Below are 17,322 nucleotides of genomic sequence, written 5' to 3'. Positions count from 1 at the left end.
CACAAGGTATAGGGTATTGTTCGACTAGTAGTGTTGTTTTTTAAGTTTCATAGTAGAACACATTAAGGACAGAGATCCTACATGGGGAACATGTACCCAGTGACTCCTGTTGTTGATTTAACAATTGGCACTCTTATTTATGATATCAGCAATCACCCGAGACTCTTGCTATGAGCTGTCTAGGCTATGGAAGCCCCTTGAGTTCACTGACTCTGAACTTGTTTAGTCAAGGCTGTATCACAGTGGAGGTTCCTTCCTCCCTTCAGAGAAAGGCGCCTCTCTCCTTGATGGCCTGTTCCTTCTGCTTGTACCTCCCATTTTTATTGCAGCTCAATTCATAATAGCTAAGACATGAAATCAACTAAAATGCCCATCAACTGAAGACTGGTTAAAGAAATTATGGGATAAGTACTCCATGGAATACTACACAGCGGTAAAAATAAAAAAGAAAAACAATGATATCCGGCCAGTTGCAACAAAATGGACGAAACTTGTAAACATCATACTTAGTGAAATAAGCCAGTCTCAAAGGAACAAATACCATTTGTTCTTCCTGATCTGTGACACCTAATAGAGCACCTAAAGGGCAATCTGTAGAACTGAAATTGACATTTTAAGAAGTAATGGCTCTGAACATCCCTTGTCTGGACTGTTGAGGAACAGTTTTTTTTAATACTATTTGTTGAACTCTTTACTTAACATAGAGTTAATCATATGTGTATAACGTTAATTGAAAATACATCTTAGTAAAAAATAAGAGTGGGAATAAGAAGGAGTAGGGAGGGGGCTGGGAGTGTGGGTGGGAGAGTGGGCACCATGGAAAGAATCATCACATTCCTAAAAGTTGTAATTATGAAATATATGAAGTTTGTAACTGTAAAGTTGGATAGTTTTGCATACATTCCTATGGACTTATTTCTAAGTGTACAGTTTAAAAACTTGCCATGTGATGCTAAATCCCTATAAGTGAGGCAGGGGTGGTTTATAAAAAAGTATTTTATGTGTTAAAGTGATCATAGGGATAAGATTGTTAAAGTGATCATACAAATAGGATTAAGTGTTTGGTAATAACAACAGACAGAATTAAAAAGGCATGAATGCTCCAACATGGGAAGCAGTCCATAGAGCAGACTCATAGAAAGACAATCACTTGAAGTAGCACTCTGACTTCAAAATCAGCCATTAAGGCATTCTTGTCTTGCTGAAAAGCCCACTGGAGCATTTCAAGCATGGAAAGCCAAGACACTGTGGCAAAAATTGTCCTTCATGAAGGACCACTGTGGGTGAAACCCCAGTGGAAAAAAGTGGTCATCAAAGAGGGAGGTACTTTGAAGGGAGGACAGAGCTTCCACTTTACTTATGGCCTTGTCTAAATCCTGACGGAGTTTGTGGATCCAAAAGGCTTCCATTGCCTTGGCAGCTCATGTCAAGAGCCTAGGGTGATCACTGAAGTCATACATAAGACTGTTAATTGTTAAATTAACAACAGGAGTCACTGTGCACTAACTCCCCATGCAGGACATCTGTCCTCAATGAGTTGTATTATGAGCGTTTATAGTAAAACTTGTTCTTAAAGATTTACTTTGTTTTAGTATATTAAGTGGATGATATTCTTTATCAAATTTATTTATTTATTTAAAGAAATTTATTATATTTATTTATTTAAATAAATATATTCTTTAACCCTAGGTCCTACTCCATCATAGATTCTATTCTTCTCTCACCAGATATAGTCACTATTCTGAGTCTGATGTTTGTCATTATGATTTCTGCTACATTCTATTATCCATAGATTATTATTTAGGGTTTATCCATAAGCTCAAAAATATAGTTTTGCATGATTTTAAATTAAATTTTATTCACATTTATATTTATTAAAGCATTCTTACTAAAATTTATTCTCATTTTTGGACATTATTCCCATTGATACATGATCTGGGAAAAATAAGTAGGTGAAAATATATGATGTAGAAGCAGTGGGGATATTAGATATTTGGGAAGATAAATACTTGCAATAATTATTGCAAAAAATAGGGTGAATTCACCTGAAAAATAAGATTAATTGGTAATGCTGATCATCAGATCATGAATCTACAGCATAATCAATATGCTCAACTACTGTATGAATTTTTTCTGCTCCTTAGATCAGGTAGAGAAAAAGTGGATAATAACTTTTTCATTCCCTTCCCCACCCCCTTTTTCAATCCAGGGAGGGAGGACTGCCTGATTGGTGTGACAAAAGAGACCAAGGTCAGGGAGTTTAGGCAGTTTTGGCAAAAGTATTATGGAAATGATAGGCCATTAATCTAAGTTGAATAAGGAGTAGAAAACAGAGTTGATGAATTAGAATAAAAGTAGAAAGAATAAAAGACTATAATCTAAGAGGAAGAAGTAATTGAGTTACTGATTTTAGAAGAGGTAGTTATGGATATTGACAAGGTCCATAATATGACCAAGGGAAAGTAAAATTGATAGAGTGGTACAGAAAATCATTACAGATGAAAGAAGACTGAGAAACGTCAAGGTATTGGCTGTTTACCCACATGAATGCTTCATTATGATGACTGAACCTGACTGTAAATTCATCTTTTAGGAGGGAACGATTTGAGACCTTGATATAGGATGTGATATAGTTGAAAGATTTGGGTCTCATGGGAATAGGGTTTTTCCTAGAGAGTTCTGATAGAGAGAATTTTTATCTCTTTAAAAATATGGCTAAAGATGATGAAATTCATTACATGTTCCAGCATCCCTTATATCACGAAGAAGACATACTCCCTTGTAAATATCAAAAAGATACTGCTTTCTCCAGATGAACTATATTCCAGTCTTATCAGAGAATGAGGGAATCTTAGTAAACTACCCATTTTATGCATATTTTTGTGATTATCTCAGAGTCTGATACATATTTACTTGATAATAATGTTATTATTCAGCTTTAGTAGGAAAAGCACAAGACATTGGAATATTAGAAATTTAAATACCAATTCTACCATATTGATGGGAGACAATTCTGTTTCCTTTTTTGTAAAGCATGGTTTTTAAAAATTTATTCCTCAGGGTTATTATATGTTTTAAGTGAGATAAGAAGTGAAATTACCTAGCTCTATGACTGATACAGAGAAGAAACTAAAAAAAGGTAACTGTGGTTATATATTCTAGATCAAGTTGCATGATTATCCTATTTCTTCAAAATACCGATAAAAATTGAAAAGTTACATTGTGAAATGATTGGATAAGCAGAGAATTAAATTTCAGTGACAGAAAACATAAAATCTAGGAGTGGACATCTGGCCTAGTGGTTAAGATGCCTGCATCCCACATTGGGAAGTCTGGGTTTGTTTTCTGTCTCTGGCAGACCCTGAAAGGCAGCAGGGATGGTTTAAATAATTGGATTCTTGCATCCATGCATGAGAACTGGATTGTGTTCTTAGTTCCTGTCTCTGGCCCTGGCTTAGCTCTAGCCATTGCAGACACTGGGAATGAATCAGTGGATAGCAGCTCTCTGTCTCTCTAAAAATTTTAAAAATATATACATAAATAAAATCTTGACTTTTATAGAGAAGTACTTAAGATTTTTAGATTATAGTCTTTGCATTTAGCTTTGCAGCTGCTAAAGTGGCTTGTGTCCATCTAATGCAAGAAAAGTCTGAGTGCCTACAAAGTACCAGGCATTGTTAGGACTTGGATAAAATGATGAATTATAAAGAAAACGGTCCTTGTCCTTAAAAGCTCATAGTCTAACTGAAGAACACTTTGAATATTAAATTTTCTCTTTATATGTTAATTTTTATTTATACTGTTGGAAAAAGAAGAGTTGCATTTTTACCTCCCCGCCCCCACCAAAACTATTTCTCAATAAGCAATGAATGTCTACTGGCAGGAAAATTTATGGGTTTTTGGTCCATTCCCTCAGAGGCAGAAAGTAGTTTCATACGAAACTAATCAGCTAGTAAGGGCATGGGCATTTTATAGATAATTATTTTTCAAAAGTTTGAAAGCAATGGCTTAATTTTCTTTCCCATGTGAAAATAAATATATGAAATCTTCAGAAAGTTCATGCAAAAGGCATATTATGAAAAACTATGTGTGGATTTCAAATCTGCATTGCACCAAGGATAACATTATTTTTTCTACTGCAGTTTGAAGTATTCTTGTATAAGCACATAAGAGCACAGTGGCCTTACTTTTGGACCCACGATGGGAGGATTAGGTATATATGAGCTTATGGCAATTCAATTTTAGAAAAATTTTAAAGAAAAATAATATATAATATAACCATGATTATTTGTCTTTTTAGGATAACTTAAGCAATATTTTTCACTCTTCCCCTTGATAGAAAATTTGACTGTAATGGTAGAAACAGAGTAATTTAGGGCAAGAATCACATCCTTTTCCTTGTCTTCCCTTTTTAAATTAAAAAGAAAAAGTCATGGGGAAAAAAAAGGGAAGCTGGCCAAAGTTTCAGATTTTAGGTGAGCACAATTTAGATCATTCTCTTAAAAGCTTTAGCTATTAGACAAAGTTACAATACTAAAGGAGTTATTTCTATAAGACTAATTTATGATTTAATATTAATTTCTAAACAGTGCATATTGCCATACCACAATAATAAACATTTCACATGAATTTAAAAAGTTCCACATTTTATCCATAAAAAGATATAAATTTATCCTTACCAGTGGGCCTCTCATTTTGATGCAGAGTATTATTCCCTCTTTTCCACAAGAGAACTGACTCTTCCTCCATAGTTTTTAGAGTCACAGACTGGTAACTTTCTTCAGAAACAGGACTGTTTTGACTGCAATATAATGTCCCATCTTGCTGGGCAATCATTTGAGCGCCATTTGAATGGTTTGTTTTTGGTAAAGTATGGCACTCAGAAGAATAGTAAGATGGTAGAGACGGTATCACAGTGACTAGGTCAGAACAAGCATCTGAGAGCAGAGGACTACGTTTTTGATTCCACTGATTCAAATTAGGTTCTTTTGGAAGCAAATGTGTTGAATTAAAACAGTTATATCCAATAATGTTTTGAGAATTTTCAGGCATTACTGATTGACAGTGAGACATTTGTTTATTTTTACCACTTCTGATATTTGAAGTAGGTTTAGGAGGAGGATGAGGTATCATTAGTTTACCCTGAGTTTGTATAAATGTTTTGGCTTTGCTTGCAGAGGGTGGCTGAATGACAGTGCCTTTTCTGTTTGTATATATACAGCCTGGTTGGACTTTGGCAGATCCTGCTCTTCTGATTACTTTTGCTCCACCTCTTTGTGGATCATCTTTCTGAGTTTTAGAATCACTAATATGTACAGGGATATTACTTTCTTCTTTAGCTGAGGCTGACCAGGCTTGTTTAGCAAGATTATAACCTGAAGGTAGAAAACAATTCAAGGGCACATGATCTGTTCCATGTCTTCCTAAAGAAGTGGCATTGTCAGAGACGGAAATATCCTTGGACTTCTTTCTATCATCTGAATTTACAGCACAAGCAGGAATACTAATTATGTTGCTGTCAGCATCACTTTCAGTATGGAATTCTGGAGACCACTGTTGAGTTATTCCTGTTCTGTTTTTCAGGGAATGACTATCCTCAGCATTGTTTTCTATATTGCTAGTTTCATCAAACCACCTCAGTTTTTTAATTGTCTTTGGGATTTCTGTACCTTTCCCTTTTTGTTTTGTTAATTCAATACTATCTCTGATAGCTGATGCTTTTTGATTTCCAAATGTAAAGCCCTGATTTATAATAATTGTCTTAAGATAATCATGTTCATATTTAGATTCTTTCTTTAAAATACTCTTAAGAAACCTCACACCGTTTCTCTCATGAATGTTATATTTCATTTTCTTGTGTTGGCCAACTAAATCATAATTAGAAATTATATTAGACAATGATGTTAATGTTTCAGATGCTCTTTGTTTTTTATCTTTTAAACTAGAAAATAAAGGCAACTCTTCCTTATTACAGTTAAAATATTTTATCTTTTCATCTTTAACATCTTTCAATTCATCTAACTTATCAGAACACTGCACTGGGTTTATTTCTTTTACGTGTATACCACTCTTTGCTAAAGGCCTAGCTGATTGTGTATTAGATGGCAAAACTAAAGGTGTTGTAGCTGATAGAAATGAAGTAGGAACTGAAGTAGTTCTATTTGTTTGAGTTTCTTCAGAATGCTTCTGTTGGTCTGAAAATGTAGCCACTTCCTGGGCTACATAATCTGGAGCAGTCCAGGCTTTACTGAATCTAAATGTTGGGCTCTCGGTAACTAATGGCTTCTCATTTTTGAATGCTTCAGAAGTGCAGTCAGTTGTGCTCCTAGTGCTTGTTTCAGAGGAGTTTCCTCTTTTTTTATCCGCTTCAAATACAGGTGGACTATACACAAAGGCCACTGAATTATTTGCAGTACTTGTGGCTCTTTCCATGGTTGTACTGAAAGTAGATGGGCTTTGTTTTTTACTAATTAAGTGTTCCCAGGAAGGTACATTAGATTTACTTAAAATATCTGAGAAAGGTGCAGCAGCATGAGTAGTTGGAGCATCTAAATTTGTTAGCCAATTATTTATATGTTGAGTCTTGGAGAATGACAGTTTATCTTCAACAAAGCAACTTGGATTAGCTGATTGTAGATTTGCAGATCCAAGGGAAAGAGAATTTGGCTGGATTGATGTAGAAGATTCCTTATTAAGTGTTAAATATATATCTTCACGTTCTCCAACCTCTAGACTGTCTATACTTGAGAGGGTTTCAGAGTTGGTTATTCGATTAACTTCATCACAAAATTTCTGGGAAAAAAAAAAGGAACACTGTTTTTAAATCCATCCAATTTTCCTTGGCATGCAAAATAGAGTAATATGATTACATAGAATGTGGATAAATAAATAATTTATATCCTTGCAACAGTCTCCAGTGCAAAAAGTAGGAGGGTAACAAAAAGTTATAGTAAAATTTGTTTGCCTTAACTCCTAAAGGAACAATATCTGATTATGCTATTCACAGTTACAGCTTAGAAAATAATTTTGTTATTAATTATCAATAATTTTGCTACCCCACTTAGAGTAGGGAGTTTCTTGAAGGTTTCATAAAAGCAAGAAAAATTCTGGATTTTTTCCTGAAATAGCCACTGCTCTTAAATGTGGCTCCTAAAAGCTCTGTGATTCTAAAATGAGCTTTCTGTTTTTAAGAGATAGATCCTTTTTATAAAAGTTAATCTTGGCTGGCGCCACGGCTCAATAGGCTAATCCTCCACCTGTGGCGCCGGCACACCAGGTTCTAGTCCCGGTCGGGGTGCCCGATTCTGTCCTGCTTGCTCCTCTTCCTGTCCAGCTCTCTGCTGTGGCCCAGGAGTGCAGTGGAGGATGGCCCAAGTGCTTGGGCCCTGCACCCGCATGGGAGACCAGGAGAAGCACCTGACTCCTGGCTTCGGATCAGCGCGGCCATTGTGGGGTGAACCAATGGAAAAAGGAAGACCTTCCTCTCTGTCTCTCTCTCACTGTCCACTCTGCCTGTCAAAAAATAAAAAAAAAATTTAAAAAAGTTAATCTTGTAGTATATAGTAAGGTTTTGAACTCTGATTCTATGTTAGAATCATGTAAGAAAACTTGTAAAATACCTATTTATGAGTCCTCATGGCTTATCATTTGGATAGGGTCTATGTATTGGCATTTTTATTATTTTTAAATTCTCTGCATAATTCTAATACAGATTTATGGTTAAGAAATATCGAGATTAATGACTCCTTTTTGAAGATTTAGCATAGTAATAACTTTTTTAAGTTCTATAGACAATTTTACCAGTATCTCACTGAAATTTCCATGAAATTTATTAATTTTAAATACAATTTCATGATCACTTCAAAGTATGGTAAATGTTTTAAAGTAGTTCTCATTTCTCACTCATATCTAAAATGGATTAATCTATACATATTGGATATATGTAGTCCATATAATGCATATACAGAAATAAATTATAAGAAGATATTAAATTTAAATCTAGGCCAAAGTTAAATGAACTCAAAGAAAGAAAATTAGTGCCCCTTATAATGTGCCATAGAGGGTGACATTGTGGCGTAGCGAGTAAAGGTACTGCCTACAATGTTGGCATCCCATATTCAGGTCAGTTCATGTCCTGGCTGTTCCACTTTTGATCCAAATCCCTGTTAGTGGTCTGAGGAAAACAGTGGAAGATGTTTCATTTGGGACCCTACTACCCATGTGGGAGACCCGGGTGAAGCTCCTGGCTCCTGGCTTTGGCAGGGCTCAGCCTTGGCAGTTGGGCCAGCTTAGGCATGAATCAGCAAATGGAAGATCTCTTGCTCTTTCTCTCTCTGTAACTCTGACTTTAAATAAATAAATAAATCTTTAAAAGAAATACTAATATAGATGTCATAAATTTTAGAAAATTTAAACATTCTGGTATTAGAAACATATTCTTTTTCTAGTCCAGAAAGTAAACCAAGAAATCAAAACATTCTAGAATAAAAATTTTTGTTTATATGATAAATGTATATTAATATATTACTGTGAAACTTTGAAAATGAGTCATGAGAGCATTATATTTATAGCATTTATCCTCTATTCATCACAGCCTTCAGTACTTTTCCTAAAGGGATGGTCACTCAACCCAGTTAAGAGAACAAAACAAAGCAGTTACTTCAATGTCTATTCTTATTATTTTATTGATGATGATAAGGAAAGAAACTTGGCCTAGAGGGCTTTCTTTGAGACTAAATCTATAAGACAAACAGATCTGGGTTAGAAGCTTCTTCTAGAATGACTATATTTCAAGAATTTTCTAATCATTAACCATTGAAAAATGCTCACCTTCATTTATACATTATATATTTCATCTTATTTTTGCTTCCCTGTGTGTAGTATATTATTCTTTCCTTTGGCTTAATTAGATTTTGATTTGCCTTTGTGTAGTGTGTGTGTGTGTGTGTGTGTGTGTATGTGTGTATGTGTACAATGATACTTACTGTTGGAGTTGGTTGAATTTCTTGGATTTGGATTTATAAGCATCAAATTTGAAACATTTTCAGTCATGGTTTCTTCAAATATTTTCTCTCTTTGTGTGATTTTAATTAAATGTGTTAAATATTTAATATTGTCTTATAGGTCACTGACACTCAAGTTTTTTCCAGTATTTTCTTTTCCACTGTTTCAGTTTGGATAATTTCTGTTGTTATGTGTTCAAATCCACTGTTCTTTTATTCTGAAATGACTTCATCGTTTAGTCTATCCAGTAAACTTTTCATTTCAGATATTAAGATTTTAGTTCCAGAATGTCTATTTGGTTATTTTAAAAATATCTTTCTTCATTATGTTCAAATCTATTTTAATTCCTTGAAAATATTGTCAAAATGATTTTAAATCCCTTGGCTATTATTTCCATCATTGCTGCCATTTTGTGTCGGATTTTGTTGCAAATTTTCTCCGTGTTATGGTTCATATTTTCTGGTCCATCATATGTCTGATAACCTTTGATTCAGTGTTGACATTGTGAGCGTTATATTGCTGTATGTTTAGATTTCAGTCTTTTTTTTTTTTTTTTTTTTTTTTTTTTTGACAGGCAGAGTGGACAGTGAGAGAGAGACAGAGAGAGAAAGGTCTTCCTTTGCCGCTGGTTCACCCTCCAATGGCCGCCGCTGCAGCCGGCGCACCGCGCTGATCCTGGCAGGAGCCAGGAGCCAGGTGCTTTTCCTGGTCTCCCATGGGGTGCAGGGCCCAAGCACCTGGGCCATCCTCCACTGCACTCCCTGGCCATAGCAGAGAGCTGGCCTGGAAGAGGGGCAACCGGGACAGAATCCGGCGCCCCAACCGGGACTAGAACCCGGTGTGCCGGCGCCGCAAGGTGGAGGATTAGCCTATTGAGCCACGGCGCCGGCTAGATTTCAGTCTTAAGAGAATGTTTTTTATTGACAGGCAGCTAGGTTACTTGTGGATTTTTTTTTTTTTTTGAGTGTTGTCTAAAGATTATATCTCACAGAAAGCCTAGGAACTCAGAAGGGCTATTAATTGTTTCAGTTTTTCAAACTTATCAACGGTACTGCTTATGGTTGAATGTCTAACAACAGATGTTTCATATATTATATTCAGATCTAAAGTTGGTTGTGGCAGGAAGGCATATCATCAAAGCCAGCAGAAACCTTGTTTGCTTTCTTTACCTTGCCACCATTGATTTATTGTTAGATGAGTCAGGCCAGGATTATAAATTGAATATTGATAGTGGCCAATTAAGAATTTCATATACAGCTGGCGACGCAGCTCACTAGGCTAATCCTCCACCTTGCGGCACCAGCACACCGGGTTCTAGTCCAGGTTGGGGCGCCGGATTCTGTCCCGGTTGCCCCTCTTCCAGGCCAGCTTTCTGCTGTGGCCAGAGAGTGCAGTGGAGGATGGCCCAAGTGCTTGGGCCCTGCACCCCATGGGAGACCAGGGTAAGTACCTGGCTCCTGCCATCGGATCAGTGCGGTGCGCAGGCCGCAGTGCGCCGGCTGCGGCGGCCATTGGAGGGTGAACCAACGACAAAAGGAAGACCTTTCTCTCTGTCTCCCTCTCTCACTGTCCACTCTGCCTGTCAAAAAAAAAAAAAAAAAGAATTTCATATATCATCCATGAGAAATAAAGAGTATGAATCAGTAGAAAAATCAGCTGAAATCTACATTTGTGGAAAAAGTAACAAAATAAATACTCTACTAGCATAGACTAGAAATATGACTTCCAGTTAATTTTGCCATATTTCCATATGGACCTAATATCCATGTATATTATATTTTTCAGGTTGCTTTATGATTATTATTATAATTTTTAAAGATTTATTTATATATTTGAAAGGTGAAGTGACAGAGAGGTAGAGGCAGAGGCTGAGAGAAAGAGAGAGGTCTTCCAGGCACTGGTTCACTCCTCAAATGGTCACAATGGCCAGGGCTGGGGCAGAATGAAGCCAGGAGCCAGGAGCTTCATCTAAGTGACACACTTGGGTGCAGGGACCCAAGCACTTAGGCCATTTTCCATTATTTTTCCAGGCACATTAGCAGGGAGGTGGATTGGAAGTGGAGCAGCCAGGACTCCATCTGGTACCCATATGGGATGCTGGCACTGCAGGCGGTGGCTTAACCAGATACACCACAATGCTGACCCCCAGGTTACTTTTTTAAAATATAGTTTTTAACAATGGTATTTATAGTACATTGTATTTACAAACAGCTTTAACATCTGTCAAAAAACAATATTCAGAAAGTATGTTTCTGAAATAGAAGACACATGAAGTATAGGAAAAAACAATAGAAGAAGCAAGATGAAAGACAGGAAAAAGCCAAAAATATTTCTCCAGTGTTTGTAATGAACATGTACTGATTCACCTAAAATTTATTTCATTACCTACCTTTGGCTAATGACATATATTTCTTTAGTGGAAAATATGGCAAAAGGGCAAAGTTATTATTAGAAATTAAAATATTAATAACAAATATATAGTTCCATACTTGCAAACTGCTTAAGTGCTGATCTTTTAGGAGTTTTTCAGTTTCCTCTAGTTTAAGCTGGAATACATTTTTCTTAGAAACTAAGTTTGTCCTGCTGTTTTCCTTCATTTCTTTATTGTCATCATTTTTGGATAAGAGATGTGTCTGATACTTGTGATCATTTTTTGACAAAGCTGAAGGCAAAGCAGAATCTATAGCCCTGTAAACCAGACACAAAAAAATTCAGTATATTTAAATAAAATTAGCTTCTTTCTATAAATAGTAATAATATATTTGTATAATATGTAATCAGATAATCACATATAAGGATACTGGAGAAATATAGACATATTAGAATGGGAATTTAAGGAAAGCAATAGAAAATAATTATTCTGACTAAATAGCACCAATAAAAAACTCCATGTTCATGTTGGAACAGCCCAAAATTAATGGCTTTGATTATTAAATCTTGTTACTCTATCATTTGGGATGGGGTAGACGTAATTTCTACAGATGTCCCAGTCCTCTATTCTTTAAGAGCTTTCCCATATGAATAATATGTTGCATTACTGTTTAAGTTGATGTCATGTCAGTTAGGGACTCCTAACATGAATACACACCCTGAATAGAGTTGCTTGAAGGTTCAAGCAGATAGAAAATATGAAAACTGCTGGTCAGAGAATGCAGGAATTTCCTCTTTACTTAACTGTGTTTAAGAGAAGAGGTTACACATTTGTTTTCAGTTGATTTAGTAATATAATAACAAAAAGAGGGGTACATATACCTAGCATCCACTTTTAGTGTGCTAAAGTGCTATCACAAATTATCACTGCATGACATCACCTTTTAGAATTTTCTATCTTCTAGAAACTTATAGCACATATTCAGTGTACAAACAGTGTGAAAAAATAGAAAAACAATGCATTAAGGATGATTTTTTGTGGGAGTCTAGGGAATGGGGATAAGGACATCATGCAACTAGCTGACTGCCTGTTACAGAAGGGTCGGTAGTATAAATCCCAGGGGCATTGAGTCCCAATTCAACTGAATTATTTCCAATTCAATGATGATAAAAATGTTTTAGAAGGAGACACAGAGCCACATGTGACATATACCTATCTCCAACACCCATATATATATTTATATGGACAGACTGAAATAGTCAAGGTTAATGATTATTAGATTCCTAAACGTCCCTTTGTCCTCACAGGGAAATAAGGGAGAGCAAGAAGATATTTAATACAAGTTCCTGAATATTAAGAGTATGTGTATGTCTCTTCCTTTTACAGTTTGCTACTCTTAAATAATTCTTTCCCTCCAGTCACCCTTCCCCCCAAAATATAGCTATATCTACAAAATATCTAATAAACTCAACGTATTTACCTTTAAAGTTGTCGTCTCTCAACTTTTTCTTCTCTATTCCTTTCTTCTCTACTCCACTTTCTTCTCTTCTCTTCTCTACTTTCTTCCCCCAGTTAGGAGGATTGAAGGGATGGATAGGAATAAAAGGAGATGGGTAGGTAGAAATAAAAGGAGAGTGAAGCATGGGAGGAAATGAAGAAGAAACAGGAGAAATCGGAGAGGGAAAAGCTAAATAATTTGGAGGCAAACATGGAGAGGGAGATGAACACAAAGGAGAGGGTAAAAGAGGAATAGATGAATGAGGTAAAGATGGAGAAGTAGGAAAGGAAGCTGAAGGAGAGGAAAGCGTGGATGAGGAAGAAAACAGTACAGAGGGTGAAGATGATGTTGAAGAAGAAGACAAAGAAGAGGCTGGAGAATGACAGGGAGGTGGATGGGAGATAACAGAGGAAGGTAGAGGCTCCACATAGGTCTGGGGCTGATTTGATAATGTGATTTGTCGAAGAGACTGCAGGACTGACGGCAAAGGATTCAATCTAGCAGGATGTTCAGGCAACGGAGTGACATAAGAAACAGTGGGGGCTGGTGGGTGAAGGGGGTGACTAGATAAACAAGAAGGCTTCAAAACAGGGAGAGATTCCAAAGGGGTTGGGGAAACCAATCGAGTAGGAAGGGAACGACGAATAAGGGCAGGCGTTAGAGTAGCTGGGGTAGAACCCTGTGCTGGAAGGAAATGCTTGGGTCTGAAAGTTTTGTAAAATAACTTGTTCTGTGAGTCAGGATCAGGAATGGTTGGAGAACTTCGGGGTGGGTGGGGTAGACAGTCTGGTGGGCCAGAAGGAATACGGGGTGGTAGAGGAGGGAAACTGCTAGAAAAGCTAGAAGTAACTGGAGGGCAGGGAAGATACTTGATGGGGTGAGATGGGAATGGGACTGATGGGAAGGACTTTGGAAAAGTAGAGGGGATAGATGCATGAACAGGCAAGATATGAGGCTGGCGGGTGGGAGAAACTGTGGGATAGCTAGGAAGAATTTGAGAATGATGAGAGGGCAATGGGACACGTGAAGAAGACAGCTGATTAGGTAAATAGGGATCAGTTGTGGAGACAGCTGGACAAGCAGGAATGGATCTGCACAGATGGAAAAGCATTTGGATAGGCAGGCAGAAAGAACCTTATTAAGATGGATTTTTGGTTCTTTAGGATGTCTCTCATGTCATCCATGTTATTTTGATTCATGTTATTTTTTTGTCCTTAGTGTCCATGGATGATTTTCCTTTTATCAACCAGGGACTCTCACATGGACTGAGAAATGTGCATAGCTCTACTCAGGTTCCCCTTTCCTAATTCCTTGCTCTTAGAGGATTTTCACTTCTCAGAAGTCTGTTAGCCATAAAGCTAGATGAATACAGGCTAGAAAAACATAGTTAATAGCACAGGTGCAACAGGCAAATTGAGGTCAAACGAGAACTGTTCAGCTTTGGCCAGACTTCTCAGGGCAGCATGTGGTTCAAGATCAACTGTCTCACCCAAAATACATGGGTATTGGAGATAGATATCTAATAATATCTAATTATTAAAGTTTAATTATTTAATACAGGAGAGAATATACACACATTTTCTCTATACCTACCAGAAGAGTCAAATAAATTAGCTTCGTGATGAGAATCTGGTTGTGATGGAAGGCTGATTACTTATTATATCTTTTAGATCCTTATTGACATTCTTGTATCTCATTATTACCTAAAGTAGCTTTTATGTCTCTGATTTGTCTTGCTTAAACTTTAGAAGCCCTATACTTTTTCATACTATTTTTCCTCTTTTGGATGATCACATTGCCAACATTCTCAAATCATTTTTTATCTACCATTAATATTTTCTACATTAGAACAATCTTTCATGAGTACTGCTTCTTTGGAAATTGTTTCTTGATATTCCTTAACATATTACATTTATATTCCACTGAAAATGTGTCTTTAATATGATAATAGTGGACTGATACTATATTTGCAATAAGTATAAACATTTCCATTAACCTAACACATCATCCTTGATATTCTAATATGTCATATTTATATGGCATTGTATAATTTACACAGCACTTTCATATACATTATTCAAATCTGTGAGTTATCTGTGGAGAGAATTCTCTGGTGCTCTCTCCATACATTGTATACATCTGTTTTCCAAATACATAACAAGTATGTGATACACACACACACACACACACACACACACATCTGAATATCGATCTCATGAGAAGTTCATAGCCACAATAATATAAAAACTAACTGGGGGTCAGGCTCTGTGGCATAGCGGGTAAAGCCACCACCTGCAGTACCAACATCCCATATGGGTGCCGGTTCAAGTCCTGGCTGCTCCACTTCCTATCCAGCTCTCTGCTATGGCTTGGGAAAGCAGTAGAAGATGGCTCAAGTCCTTGGGTCCCTGCATCCATGTGGGAGACCTGAGGGAAGGCTCCTGACTCCTGGCTCTGGATCAGTGCAACTCCAGCTTTTGAGGCCAATTGGGGAGTCAGCCAGTGGATGGAAGACCTCTCTCTCTGCCTTTCCTTTCTCTCTGTAACTTCGACTTTCCAATAAATAAATAAATCTTTAAAAAAACCTGAGTATTTTAATGCAGAATGAAAATCATTTCTCATAATACAAAGATGACATGCTATTTATAGATTTTCTGTAATGCTAATTATATGCTCATTTTCTTTAGGGAAGTAAAAGTTGGTTTGATAGTTTAACTTTTCTAAAACTTTAAGCAACTAGACATTAGAATAAGAAAAATGCCCATGCTTTCATTTATTATACTAAAGTTTTAACTATCTGACCCATAAAAAGGATAGTAACAAGAACAAGAAATCTAAAGATGAAGAAGCCTGTATTTAGAATGCATATTACTTCCATGTTAAAAGGCTTAAGGCTTTTTGTTTAAGGCTAAATTTCCCTTGAACCTCATGACCCATCTCCCCAGCTGTCATCCTTTCTTCAGACAAGGTTTTCCATTGAGTATCCTCACACTACACTGCCTTCACTTTCTTCAATTTCCATTTGTTTTTTAACCCACTGCTGTCTGGATTTTATCTCTACTACTTCCATGCACTGCTTTGTGATTAACTGACTTAATTACTGAAAATAGTCTTGACTACTCTTTCCTGACTTTAATTCCCTTGGTTTCCATATCATCATGTTCACCTAGTTATTTTCCTACTTCTCTGGGTTATTCCCCAATGGCTGCTGCAGCTGGTGCACCATGCTGATCCAAAGCCAGGAGCCAGGTGCTTCCTCCTGATCTCCCATACGGGTGCAGGGCCCAAGTACTTGGGCCATCCTCCACTGCACTCCCGGGCAACAGCAGAGAGCTGGACTGGAAGAGGAGCAACCGGGACAGAATCTGGCGCCCCAACTGGGACTAGAACCCGAGGTGCTGGCGCCTCAGGTAGAGGATTAGCCTATTGAGCCGCGGCGCCGGCACCAAATTTTTCTAATCGAGTGTGGGGAGCAACTCGGACTAGACTGTTACTGGAATTAAGACTTATTCTATGCATCTGCTCTCCCACAATATGGAGCTGAGAAGGGAGTAACAACTTCTACGCAGCTGCCTCTCGCCAACTTGAGTGATGACCTGCAGGAGCTGATCCTGCTCCTGATTGGAGGAGAGCAGCGTACTCGGCGTGTGGGTAGCAGAGTTGGGATTGGTGGAAGAGGACTATAAAGGAGGAGAGAGACAACATGCACCAGGAACATCTAAGGGGAACACCTGAGCAGCCCCCGAGAGAGCCAGCCAGCGGTGTGCCGCTCCCCCGCGGAAGTGGGGAAAGTGGCAGGGGGAACCGCCCTTCCACGGAGGTGGAAGGGTCGGTAGCCAACCCGGGAAGAACCAGCAGCAAACCCGGGGAGGGCCGAGCAGACAAAAGAACAGCGCAAGGTCCTGTGTCGTTCCTCCGTGAAGAGGGGGAGCGACAATCGAGCTTCAAAATGTCAGCTTCCTCAGATTTTTTTGTTTCCATTTTTCTCTTTTTCTATCATAAAGCAAACTCATAATCTATTCTTTCCATGAAACACCTTCTCCTTCTATTTGTAACTCCTTCTTTACTACCACATTTTTAACATAAGTCCTTTAGAAATTATGGACATTTCCTGATTTTGCTGCCACTATTGTCTGTACACTCCAATTATTATACTTCTATTTGACCAACATCCTTAAATTCTTACTTCTTTTCTTTTAAAAAAGATTTATTTATTTATTTATTTATTTATTTCAAAGGCAGAATTACAGAGACAGAAGGAGAGACACACATAGATAGACAGATCTTGCATTTGCTGGTTTACTCCTCAAATGGCTGCAACAGCCAGAGCTGGGCCAGGTTGAAGCCTTGAAGCCTGGTACTCCATCCAGATCTCCCATGAGGGTGCAGGGCTGCTGGGCCACAATGCTGGCTTATTTCTTTATGTCACTTCTTTGCATTGTAAAAAATG

The 17,322-nt window shown here is 37.5% G+C and overlaps 1 protein-coding gene across 17 annotated transcripts in view; it reads right to left on the bottom strand.

Annotated features, from left to right (window-relative positions):
• The window catches only part of CEP126 (centrosomal protein 126), a 141,310-nt gene that overhangs the window by 86,750 nt on the left and 37,238 nt on the right, over positions 1–17,322 (bottom strand). For 15 of the 17 annotated variants that reach the window (XM_070077315.1, XM_051849943.2, XM_051849931.2 and 12 more), the window contains 2 exons: positions 11,493–11,691; positions 4,680–6,792 (listed from right to left, as the gene is read on the bottom strand). In XM_070077315.1, the coding sequence (XP_069933416.1) occupies positions 4,680–6,792; positions 11,493–11,691 (2,312 nt within the window). Of the gene's footprint in view, positions 1–4,679; positions 6,793–11,492; positions 11,692–12,091; positions 12,158–12,854; positions 12,936–17,322 lie in introns of those variants that run through there. The other 2 variants (XM_051849962.2, XM_051849969.2) reach the window with 2 other exon arrangements.

Source organism: Oryctolagus cuniculus, chromosome 1, assembly GCF_964237555.1.
Source record: "Oryctolagus cuniculus chromosome 1, mOryCun1.1, whole genome shotgun sequence".
Taxonomy (NCBI): domain Eukaryota; kingdom Metazoa; phylum Chordata; class Mammalia; order Lagomorpha; family Leporidae; genus Oryctolagus; species Oryctolagus cuniculus.
The sequence above is the reverse complement of the archived record's forward strand: the minus strand, read 5'-3'. Positions and strand labels throughout refer to the sequence as shown.